This window comes from Camelus dromedarius, chromosome 3 (assembly GCF_036321535.1).
Source record: "Camelus dromedarius isolate mCamDro1 chromosome 3, mCamDro1.pat, whole genome shotgun sequence".
Taxonomy (NCBI): Eukaryota; Metazoa; Chordata; class Mammalia; order Artiodactyla; family Camelidae; genus Camelus; species Camelus dromedarius.
Genome location: NC_087438.1, coordinates 61,291,307 through 61,304,036, shown reverse-complemented (window position 1 = coordinate 61,304,036; position 12,730 = coordinate 61,291,307). Strand labels below are relative to the sequence as shown.

The following is a 12,730-nucleotide window of genomic DNA, read 5'->3' as shown; positions in this document are numbered from 1 at the left end:
CAGAAACAGACTCAGAGACATAGAAAACAAACTTACGGTTACCAAAGAGGAAATTGAGGGGTGGGATAAATTAGGAGTTTGGGATTAACAGATACATACTACTACATATAAAATAGATAAACAAGGACCTACTGCGTAGTACAGGGAACTATATTCAATATCTTGTAATAGCCTATAATGGAAAAGAATCTGAAAAATAATATACATAAAACTGAATCACTTTGCCATACACCTGAAACTAACACAACATTGTAAATCAGCTATACTTCAATAAACAAAAAATGCTGGTAATAAGATTAAATTTACCTTAAGTGATAAATAAGAATCCAGTTATCTGTAAAAAAAAGTTACAGTAATTATGACTCCACACAACAAAATCTTACATTTCTGTAATAATTATCTAAGCCTCAAATTCATTAAAACCTATTAACAATTTAAAAATGCTTACCAACTTCAAACTTTTCACCTTAAATTTTATATTTTATAACCAATTTCATCAATTCCTCCTACCTTATCATGTAACTGACTACAGGGCGATGCTGTAGGCTTTGAGATGACTAACTTGTTTGTCACTTAAGGTAAACTCAATCTTATCACCGCCATTTCTAAAGTCCCTAAAAGGGATTATCATGATGCTGCCTTTGTTTTTATTGCTGTTTGATTTTCCTGTGCAGTTTTTGTTTTGTACTTACATGGCAATCCAATGATCAAAACTCAATGTAAGAGGAGGAGATGGAAATGGGGGAGCTAAGAGGAAGAAGAGAGGAGAGGAATTTTATAAATGATCAAGATCAATAATGCCTCCTCAGGTTTTAAAAAAAAAGCAAAGCCATGCTTAACAGTGATGATAGAACACTTGGGTGTTTTAAGGGAAATTATTAACAGAACAAAATTTCCTCTTAGACAGATTTTTTAAAATTATAATTGTTTCTTGAAATGATACTAATTTCCCCCCAAAGTCCTTAAGAATTCAAAAATAAAAGGCCAAAAAGGCTTTCTTAGAACAAACTTGTTCTGTTCCTAATCATTCTTCTGGAACCAGAGTCAATGAAATCATCTTGAACACAACAGGGTTTGTTCTAGGATAGACCTTCTCATTCCAAGGCAAAGAAAGACTGAAAAACCCCAAACCAAGAAATATCTCTCCCAAACAAACTGCACTGTGTGAATGATCCTCTTAGCTGTGCTAAAATGCTTGATGGAGTTATTTTTAACTGGGAACAGAACATTCATTCTGGAAAATCTTCAGACACCTAATTTTATAACAAGCAGAAATACATACTTTAGATGAAAGACTGTGCAAACCACAGCACCCTGCCAACACACAGGTGCAAAATCATCAACAGACAATATGTTTTGTGGTTTTTAGGAAAGAAAATCTTCTAGATGTCGTGAAGTCTTAAATCTGGATCACCTGTACCAGGGCTGGAAGAAACAGGGTGCTTGACATCATCGAGGTTTCTTTGCTCAGGCACAGTATTTTTTCATAAATAATGAGCCTGGGTGATACCAAGTGGATTCTACAGTTTTTATTGATTATTATTACTTTTATTAAACAATGTTAGTAGCCATGTAGGATGATTAAAAAACAACTAATATTTTGGAATATGGACACCCCATTAAGTGATATAAATTAATCCTATTAACTGATATAAATTGATCTAGTCTTTCATTATAGCTGTTAATTTTCAGGTTGCACAAGGATAAGCAATTTATATTTCAAACATAATCATCACTTCTGGGTTAATCATCCAGTATAATTAAGAATCCTATTACATGGCCTCATGTACTTATAGAGTTTTAGCAGAGTCAACACAAATACGAAAGTAGTCTCCTCCTAATGGTTACTGAGTGCTAGAGGTGGGTGTCTGCGATTGGAATTCTTCTAAGTTCCACGATCTGGGAGTCAGGCAAGGTGCCTCCCTCCTGGCTGCCTTGACCAGATTCATTGTCACTGACACTGAGACCAGCACCTGCAACAGAAAACAAAAAACTCCCAGCTATTAGTTCAGCAAATTAAGGGTCAAGTTACATTAAGTCAACACACATTTATTTCTCTGATGTTAACAAAAAGTGAGCTATGTACTTAGAATAAATATTATTAACATCTAACAGTTATAAAACTATATTTCAAATTCCTTTTGGTAGCCTTTATAAGTAAAAATTAATTTCTAAAGACACAAATTTGGGTTCTTAATCTTTTTTCTGTTCCCACATGGTTGACAGGTATAACGTACTCGTAAGAACAGCATTTCTCAAAAGGGGGCTTACTGAAATAAAACCAATCAGACAGTTGATTGGAATTTTTTAGCAGGGGGATAGGATTTGCTGTTGGAAAACATACAACCTCCAACCCCACATTTACTGAACCTAGTCGATCTTTCAGCTGAGACTCAGCGTGGGCAGGGATCTGAGAAAGAAACCACTGACCACACCTGGTATCATATCAGTGCCCAGAAGGCACTGGCTCTGAATGACTCAGATCTGTTCCCAAGGTAAAAATAATGATGTAACACAGGCCAGAACGGATCCACACAAGAATCCCACAAAGCTAGCTGTTAATTGCAGCTAGCACCAGAATCTCTGTTGAGGAAGCTCTACTATTTACTACTTTATTCACAACTCAGAAAACTCGACACTATGCTAGGCTAACACCTTGTTATTTTCTTTTATAAGGTGCAGAGGAACAGATAAACATCCTCTCTCTCTCTCTCTCTCACACACACACACACACACACACAAACACACAGACAGAGAATAGGGATGTGGTCACAGGGCGTGTTGTTGGCTGAATCACCAGAGATTACAGCTCCCAGCCCCACCCCCCTCTGCCAGGCACAAGACTGAAAATAAGAAGGAAAGTGAAAAATCAGTTGCCTGGGCAGCTGAGACTTCCCTTTCCATCTGATACAGGAAAGGCGATTCTGCAGAGTTGGTAGCTAAGGGAAGATGGTGAATTAGCTTCTTCTTAACCTATTTGGAGACAGAAGCAGAAGTCCACTAATGACTTCCTTCTAACCAAGCCCCCCCTCTTTTGAGTCTCTGTTCTTCCCACCCTCTCTCTATTACAGGCTGCTGTTGAAACCTCACTTCCTCCCTTTGCTTCTGTGACGCTGCCCTTGCCCATCGCACCCTCTGATCTGCTGGCTCTTTCCAAAGCTCTTCTGCTTTCCTGCACAGCACCTCTGGGGTCTGATGGGCTGTGGTCTGCGGTCTGGAGGGCTTGTCTTCAGCCCAGTTTCAGGGTCCACACGATCTGCCAGACCAGACCCTTGTCTGCTCTCTCACCTAATGTCTCACTAGGGCCACTGGTCACTGCCTTTCTTCACCATGTTATTATGTGGGCATTTCTGCCTAGGATGCTCTTTCCCTCTGCCCCACTCCTTAATCTGGCTGCTTCCACTCATCCTGTAAGTATCAATTCAGGTAGTATCACCTCTGCTACTCATGGGAACATGATGTTTCTCTTGTTAAATTTCTGATTCTCCTGCTAGATTATGTCTCCTAGTTCCTAGGACAGTGCCCAGCTCCTTGTGGGTATTCAGGAAATGTTTGTTGAATGTATTAATAAACTGTGTTCTGCATCCTGATTCTTGAAAATGCCTCCTCCCTCTTTATTGCCTGAGCTGTTCCTCTGATCCATTCTGCACTCCACTGCACTTTCCTTCTCAAGAACAAATGTGAGCTCCTCTTGCCAATGGCATCAAGCTTGAAACCATCTGCAATGTCTTTTAAGACACTCCTAACCTGGCTGTACCTTGCCAAACGGACAAGAGTTCAACCTTTGCCCACTGGAGAGCTTTCTCAAAGTGATCAGTTCTTTTGATTGGTCCTGCAACCAGCCACATTCTTTTCAGCCTGAGCATCTTCCTGCCTGTCCATTAAGGCCCATTTCCACACCCTTTCATAAATTCTTCTTTCACTACTCCTTCACAGCAGGGAGCTGGAGAGTGAACTGTCTGAAAAACCCGTTTATACTTGAAAAAATTATTAATCACATCCTTTTACACTCCAATTGCCCTAGTGTGGATGATAAATTGGATGGTACCTCTATATATAGTGGACATGTAAGTCATGAAACAAAATGTGTAACAAACACCCGTGAACTCTGTCCTCAAGTTAAGAACTAGAATATTGCCAATGACAATGTTTTTCAAAATTTAGTTGCCATAGTTCAAAAAATATATATTTAACATTAAAAAAACAGAATTTGGGTTTCTCTTTTAAAAAGCAGAAGATAAGTGAACGCTGGGCTTATATTTGTGAATTGTTTTGGAAAAAAAAGGCAAAAACATAGACCAGGAACTACTTTCTGGTTTGTGAATGTTTTCATCAGCCTTTTTGGATCACTTATGATATATGTCTGGCCCTGAGGTAACATTTGAGTTTGCCATACTGCTTTTGAAGGGCAGAGGGCCCATATTTTTCTGTCACAGAAGCAGGGAACTATCCGACCTGGAAGAACCTCGAAGCGGAACAGTAAGACAGAAGGTGACTGAGGTCCTGAGCCTACAGCAGCTTGATCTGGGTGCGGAATTCAGGTGCTCAGCAACAGAGCTGCCCGATATGGGATCAACCATGGAGAGACAGAGGGGCCCCCAGGATCAGCATCAGGGAAGAGTGAGGCATAATGAATGAACTAGCATTGCCTCCCTCTGATTTCAGGGTTGGTCTGCTCTGAAGGCCACTAGGAATGCATCAGCGTTTGCCCACGTGGGGACAAAGCACACTACAAAGAAGTTCTGTACTGACAGCCTGCAGAGAAGCCTGTGAGGGACAGAGCAGACTGGGCTGGGAGGTCCAACGTGCAATGCAGCTTCACAAGCGAAGGGGTGCCACCAGCTTGCTGAGCAGCCCAGAGCCCCAGGAGACGTCAGCAGGTTCTAGATACAGCCTCCCCTTGAGTCACCATGTCCTCCTCCTCACCCTGACTGTGACCCACCTCATCCTCCTTTTCAGTTTCCTCTCAGTTGACACAGATGCACGGTATCCAAATCCTAATCCCTCCTGAGACTCAGACAGGACAAGTATCACACACACACACGCGCGCACACACACACGCACGCGGCAGGACTGGGAGCACGGCCCAGGACAAAGTGTGTTTCTCGTCTTGCTGTAATTCATTCAATGGTCTAGGAAGGCATTTGGCAGTAAGAATCCTGATTTTATGAAAAGTATCTTAGTGCTTAAATTTTAAGCCAAAAATTCACGAAAAATCCAGTATCTCTGATAGTAATAACTTTCCACTGTGATTAACTAAACAGGCAATGTCAAAGGAACTCCAAGTAACAACTTACATTCATCTCGTGTCCCTCATTTCCTCAACATTTCAACATACTTTAGTTATTAGTTAGGAAGCATGATTATTAGTCCTGTTTTACAGACATGGGGACTGAGTAAGGATCAGAAGTACCCAATGAGTTGCCCACGTCACACAGCAGGGAAGTCATGGAATTCAATGGGCCTTCTGACCCCAAATGTACGGGGCTGTCTTCCACACCCAACTGCTTCGTGTGCGGGCAGCTCTAAATCATGTAACTTCTTTGTTCCCCAGGTTTCAAGTGTTCACATGTGTCTATAGAATAAATTTCAAACTCCTTGTCACATACTCAAGCACCAAACTACCTGGCTCAATAGCTATGGGGCAGTGAACACCCAGGTGTTACAGAAAACAGTATGAACATTTAAAACTGTTTTTAAGCATAACAAGAAATTGAACCCAACAAATAACTTATACCACACATGTGCTGAATTTAAATTCTGCCAGACACTGTGATAGATTCTTTACATAGGCAATCTCCATACTCCATGAAAACTTACAAGCTAGTTATAATCACCTTTATCTGCTAAAGGAGGAAACTGAAAGGTTGAGCTGCTTGCTCAAAGTCACACAGACAGTACACTGCAGAACCAGGATTCCGACACAGGGTTCATGGACCCCAAAGCCCATTCTTATTTCCTATGGCCTTTTATTTATTTATTTTTAATTTTTTTTCCATTTTTAATTTTATCTTATTTTGGGGGGAGGGGAGGTAACTTATTTAATTAATTCACTTATTTATCTATCTATTTATTTATTTTTAGAGGAGATACGGGGGGACTGAACCCAGGACTTTATGCATGCTAAGCACACACTCTACCACTTGAGCTATACCCTCCCCATCCTATGGCCTTTTAAAATAATGAGACAGAGGTCATACTCCTTCAATCTTCTTCTGAAGGAAAAAAAATAAAAATCTTTCCACATTTTACTCTTCCACTTTGATGCCCACCCAACTTTGTTTAGTACACTGGGCTGCAGAAGTTCTTGAAGTCAAATAAGTTGTAGTGATGTGATGTCTCTGAAGGAGAAACGTATTAATGAGTTCGAGGAGTTTGTGTATTTGGACCTCGATTCTGAATGTTTTCATGTGTGTTCAAGGACTTGTTATTTATTTTCTTCTGACTGAAAAAAGAAATCATTTAAAGATTTCCAACAGGGAACTGTTTATCAGGACACTTGTGTCATTAGCCTGAGGCAAAATCAGGAAGTTAAGGGGCTGGGGTGACGGGGAATCAGATTAGTCTCTGGGAGAAGATCCCTGTGAGGAATGACCCTGTTTCTAAGCCCAAGATGTTCCCAGCTTGACATTTTCTAGAATCACGTCAGTTCTGAATCAACATAAAAATGCCAGTTCTCAAAACACTTGTGAGGGATGTAAACAGAGCACATGCCCTTCCATGCCGGCCTCGCCCTCTGTGCAGGCGGAGTCCGTTCTGGTGAGTTAGCTCAGACCTTCTCCTCTTTCCGAAAATGGAGGCTGTCCCAGGGTGACTGTTCTCTTTCTCCCAAAGTCCTGGCTGGGAACACGGATGATCCCTGAGAAAGTTCTATTAAAATAACTAATAATAACCACGACACCACTAGTCTAGGACTGAGTGTCTCACTTGCCTGTGGAGAGGCTAATGTACTTCATGAACAACTAATTGAAGATTATGTCCTCTTTTTAGAGTGAAATTTTTAGATTTCTCGTAGAAAAACAAATAATTTATTTAAAAAATGAAAAAGGTCAATAGTGTTTTCTTTTTCTTTGCGTGTGTATGTGTTTTAAGAAATGCAATATGGTTAAAATTCAAATGAAAAAACAAGTCCAAGACTGGCTTTGGGGCAAGGGCTTCTATTTTATACCAATTAAATGAGTAAGATACATTACATCTGGATAAAATTCTGTGTTGGGAGTGGAATGGTAATGCAAGTTCAAAGAGAGAAGAGAATGGTGGAAAATTTCCAACTGGAAAAGAAAAGCCTGCTCATAGCTATTTAAAAGCAAATGAATAACTGTGGGTATCAAACTGCTCTGGTACTTAGACTTCTTTAAATTAGTTTGAAAGAATAATGTAAATTTAAAAAATCTAAAATTTATAATTTAGTGGAAATTATGTTTCTTGATACTACTTAAACTTATGATGAAAAATTTTAGATGTTTATTTAGATATATGCAAACAGTAATATAGCTTTTCAAAGTTGTTTAGGGGTTCAAATGAAAAAAACTTTGAAGATCCACTGTTCCTAGTACTTGACCTAGAGTGGCTCACAGTTAGGCGGGATCTGAGACAGATCAAGATTTGCAAACTCAAATGTCACAGAGCCTAGGGACACCAGAGTAAATCAGTGACACAGGTCTGGTGGGCACTGGACAAAGCTGTCTAAAGGGGCAGCTGTTACTCAGCTCCAATCAGTGTTCTGCTAGATTTTAAGCACTCTTATCGCTAGATTTTTTTTTTTAGGAATTTCTGGGGTTTTATGGGTTATTTCTAAATTTTTAAATTTTGGTTCAAAAATGTTAAAATGCAATGAAGGCCAAAAAAATTCCCTGTTGGTCCAAATCTGGCCCATGTGTTGACTGTGAATTCTGCTGTAGATGGAGTGGCAAGTGGCCTGCTCCTTTGTTTCCACCGTATTCTAAGATGGAAAGTGTCTAGGGAGTGGTGCTTGGTACCTTTTCCAAAAATAAAAGGAGCCTGTGTTAGAGGCTACTATTCTGGTCTTTTTAAGTATTTACTTCCCAATGTGTTTAGTGAACTCTAAGCAATGCTCAACTCCATCTATAAGTAAGCAAGTCATTCCATGCATTCCTGAATGGAATGCATTCAATACTTGTTATATATATAGGATCCAGTCTAATTTAATTATGTTACAAGAATTCGTGTTCGCAGTGCCGTAATATCAACTGACTGTTCTCTAGCGCTGGGAACATAATCTTCCCTCAGGATTATTTGTAATGTGAAAGACCCTTTTCAGTCCTAACTCTGAGGAGCGTTTAATAAAGTTGTTCCTTCCCTCCGTCATGAAACTCTTCTCTCTCTATTCTTGTGCTCACCACACAGCCTCTGTGGGACCCTCTTCCACTCACTCTTTAAATGTAGGTATTATCTAGGATGTTCTTCCTATTTCTTTCCTTTCTCATGTTTTCCCTTTCTCCTTTTCCCTCCCTTCCTCACCTCTTTTGTTCTCATCTCTTAGCTTCCACTCTCCCAGACTCAACTTACTCACCCCCATAGCTTCAAACGTAATTGCTGCATGAGGCATTGCACATCATTACCTCCAACCCTGCATCTCTCACCAAAGATCCCAACTTGAATATTTAAGAGCCCCCAGGCTGAATGATCAAAATATCCAAATCGGAACTCATCAGTTTCTTGCTGAAAGCAATCAACACACAAATGCTCTTTAGACGCGATTCCTCACTCAGGTGAGAAGCGCGAGCCTTTGCTGACTCGCCTGTCCTCTGTGCTTCCTCAGCTCTCCCCTTGTCCTTTTTCTTTCCACTCCCCAGATCTGAGGCCTAAACCCTGGGCCACTGTAATCACCTCCCAGCCTTTCTGACTGCTTCCAAATTTATCCTCCAGACTTTCACAAGAGTTATTTTGCCTCAAAACCAGTGAGAACATGCTGTTCCTCTCCTGGAAAACCTCCGTGGCTCACTGGGCTCTATAAACATCCCACTGCCTAGCATGGCATGCGCAGAGCATCTTAATACCATGCAGGACGTCGGTAAGTACTCTGCTCCCCCAAAGTGAATCTACCAGGAACTGTGTTCTGGAAGCCCCAGGTTAAATGAAGTGAAGTGGCTTTCTTTATCCTAGGGCTTTTTAGGGCTGCTAAAACGCTAGGGGAATTGTGAACCTCTGCAGTTTCCCAAGTGGATTCGGTCAGGGGATCCTTTCACCGAGGGTGACTATGAATATCTCCAGGAGGGTGCTCACTGAAACCCAGTTGAGGAACTCTAGTAACTTGCTAACAATGCAGGTGACCTGCCTTCCAGGTTTTTCTCCCGCCGCCTGGCTTCACCCCGCCTCCACCCCAGCCACACTGCGTGCTGCTTCTCCCCAGGCAGGCCATGCCCCCCACCCCGTGCAGCCCAGGGCTTTGGCTAATTCTTTTCCCTCAGTCTGCACTGTCTTTCCTCCACTCTTTACTTACTTCAGCCTTACATATTCTTCAAGGCTCAACTGAGAAGGTTCTAAAAAAAGTTTCTTTGAATAACTCTTTCCACTACTTATTTTACTCTTCTTTATGTCATGTTTGTGTGAATGTCTATTCCTCCAAACAAACTTTGTTTCACTTTTCATTCACTCATTCATTCATTCATTCTCCAAAAACATCTACAAAAGGTTTACCAAGCACCAAGCACTAATCTGAACACAGGAATATATACAGTAGAATGCAGTAATCAGTACAATAGGTTCGTCTGAACACAGTCATATCTCTTCTAGTTTGCTTGTATATCTAAAAATGAAAGGTTCACTGAAGTTTTTATAACAGTGACAGTTTAACAATTTTCTGAGGAAAAAAAAGAAAAAATTGCATATTTGATTTGAAAACAACTATCCACTGGGGACATAGGTTGAGTAGAGTTGAACATACAGGAAGAGCCAAGGAAATTCTATTTGTGATAGCTCCTTGAAAACTGTAAAACTATATGAGGCCTGTTGGGTTGCCTTTGAAAGTTTCTGCTGCAAAGATACCCCACAAGAAATTCTATCTGGCAGGTCAAAGGCAAAACTCTCTCAGTGAAACCCCCACCAGATTCTTACAAAGCTGAACTTGTCTCAATGGGTTCCTGGTGTGCTAGCAAGACTCCAGTGCAGAGATACTTACATTTAGTTAGAGTATGCCTTTTCCTTAAAAGTAAGTTTTACATTATTCTTAGGCTGTCTTATATTTGGTGCCAAGAATAAAATATCCTAGAATTTGGCTGGGATTAGGATGGGGTCATGAGAATCAGGATGAGCTAAGGGTGACTGAACTTCTACAGCTTCATGGGAAGAAGATGTAAATCTTAGCACAGCAAGAGCGCCTACGTCTAATGGGGTTTGTGGGTTCACACATACCAGTTTTTAATGCAAATATCAAGTCATCAAACTCCTGGGACTCCTCATCAGCTATTAATGACCCCTGGCCGTATCCTCCAGAGGACGGGAACGTGGCGCCATTCTGCGGGCTTGGCTTTAAGTCAGGGCTGGCCTGACTCGCGTGCTGGAAGGATGCTCTCTCCCAGTCAGGTGGCACCTTTTAGGGTCGGGGTTGGGAGAAAAGGGAACCATAATATGAGTACACACATATTTACTCTAAAATCTATATGAACAATTTATCTCTGTATCTCAGTTAGAAAGACCAAGTGAATTAGAATTAAGACTTTTAATTTTACATTTTTTCTTTAGTATGTCTCTCCATCAGACAATCTAATCTGATAATTCTAAACAACTTCTCTATTAGAATTACTTGTAGATTTCTATGCCGTCACATGTGGAGAAAGAGGATTATTTTTAAAGCCAATAAATACATTACATTTTTTCATAGGATATGTGCAAAGAAAACTGCTGAAAAATAAGACCTGGAGAGGAACACTTCTAGTCTTTAAGATACAATATAGAATTCTAAATATAGTAGCTACCGATTAAGGACATAGTGAGTTGGAAAAAAAAGTTCTTTGATAGAATTCTAAACTCCTCCTTTTCTAAAATTAAATGTTTAAAGAGACAGTTCTATCCTGAAACGGTTAAATATATTTGCTTTCCTTTCGGTTACTGGTAAACACCCCCTTAATCCTTCCTTTCCTAACGCTTTCCCTTCTCTGCATGGCTTTCAAGAATGTCTCTGCTAGTCCCTCACGGACAGCTGGATCAAGGCCAGTTTTAAGCCTCTGAGGAATGCAGAGCACACTGTAGGATATACCACTGTGCTACACCCCAAATGAACATTCGAGTAGTGCTCAGGCCAGGAACTGCACTGTCACAGCTGCTGCCTCCCATATAAGGTTCTCTGAGAACTGAGAAAAGTGATCTAACGACTGGAGAAATAAATCTGAGAGAAGATGAAACCTGAGAAAATTTCACCAGGAAGTTGAACAACTAGACTAGCACTCACTGTTCAATACAGCTTGATGTAGCTCTGTGATGCCACAAACATTTTATATCTGTGTTCCCCACTAGAGTAGCTACCAGACACATGCAGCCATTGAGCACTTGAACATGGCCAGGGTGACTGATGAGCTGAATTTGTAATGTTATTTAATTTTGATTCATTTCAATTTAAACCACCACACGTGGCTAATGGCTAACGTACTGTATAGTTCAGATTTACATAAGTGCTAGATTGGGTAGCCAATCAAAAAGACAAAAAAAAAAAAGTTTTAAGTCTCACTTCTGAACTGCTGATCCTAAAAATGCCCATTTCTATTGTTATCAACTGTGATGCGGAAACAATTCAGTTTCAAGAACTTTTAGGTTATAAAAATGGTACCAGACTTCTAAACAGTTAAGGGTACTAAACACATATCCCAGTTTTTAAATATGGTAATTTATTTGTGATCACTTACCTTAATTTTCACCTGACATGAATCAAATTACTTTCTACATTAACATGGAGGCCAAAAAATATTATTGAGCAGGTAGATTCTCCCGCTCTCTCCCTCCCTACTTAACTGTCTATAAACTGTTTTCTTTTCAGACAGATGCACCTTCATTTCCTGCTATTTTTCAGGATCCAAACAAATACTGCTCCTCTTGACTCTTTAATACAGACACACCAATACGAGCTATGTAAGGAATGGTAGCAAGCACATCTCAGGCACCGCAGAAGTTGTCAGGGACCTGTTTACTGTCTCTTCCTGGACAAATGTCTTCAGGTATGTTTTAAAAGATGAGCAGTGGTGCCCATGCTATGGGCGGCACTACTGATAGGTTGGGGGCAACGTGATTTAGACACAGGAACCCCAAATGTGTGGACAGAGAACAATGGGAGGTTTGTTTCAGAACGTTTGTTGGGATTGAAGCAGTGAGTTTGGGATGAGTAAACAAAGAAAGCTGTGAAAATATTTTTAGGAAGAAACACTGATTTTTTTTTTCCTTAATGGAGGTACTGGGGATTGAACCCAGGACCTCGTGCATGCTAAGCATGCGCTCTATCACTGAGCTAGATGCTGCCCCCAACCCAAGAAACAGTATTTAAAGAAAAATTTCTGAAGCAGATTCAGTCATTATCATGTCAAATTAGGAAGCTTCTGAAGAAAGAGATGAAAAAGTATGTTCTGTCTGATTTCCCAGTACAAACTGCTGGTTGGTGGAGCTCACAGGGCAAGGGGGAAGAAGAATTAGATAATGGACATGATACCACTGTGAGCACATCCAACACTACAGGTCAGAGAACATCAGGAGGAAAAGGGTCTAAAAAGTACATGGCACCGTC

General features: G+C 40.5%; 1 protein-coding gene across 2 annotated transcripts in view; it reads right to left on the bottom strand.

Moving 5' to 3' along the window:
- Nucleotides 1-1,514: 1,514 nt before the first annotated feature.
- ADGRV1 (adhesion G protein-coupled receptor V1) overlaps nucleotides 1,515-12,730 on the bottom strand; it is a 471,359-nt gene continuing 460,143 nt past the window's right edge. For both annotated transcript variants that reach the window (XM_064482395.1, XM_064482396.1), the window contains 2 exons: nucleotides 10,375-10,552; nucleotides 1,515-1,973 (listed from right to left, as the gene is read on the bottom strand). In XM_064482395.1, coding sequence (XP_064338465.1) covers nucleotides 1,855-1,973; nucleotides 10,375-10,552 — 297 coding nt within the window. In that variant the 3' untranslated portion in view covers nucleotides 1,515-1,854. The remainder of the gene's footprint in view (nucleotides 1,974-10,374; nucleotides 10,553-12,730) is intronic.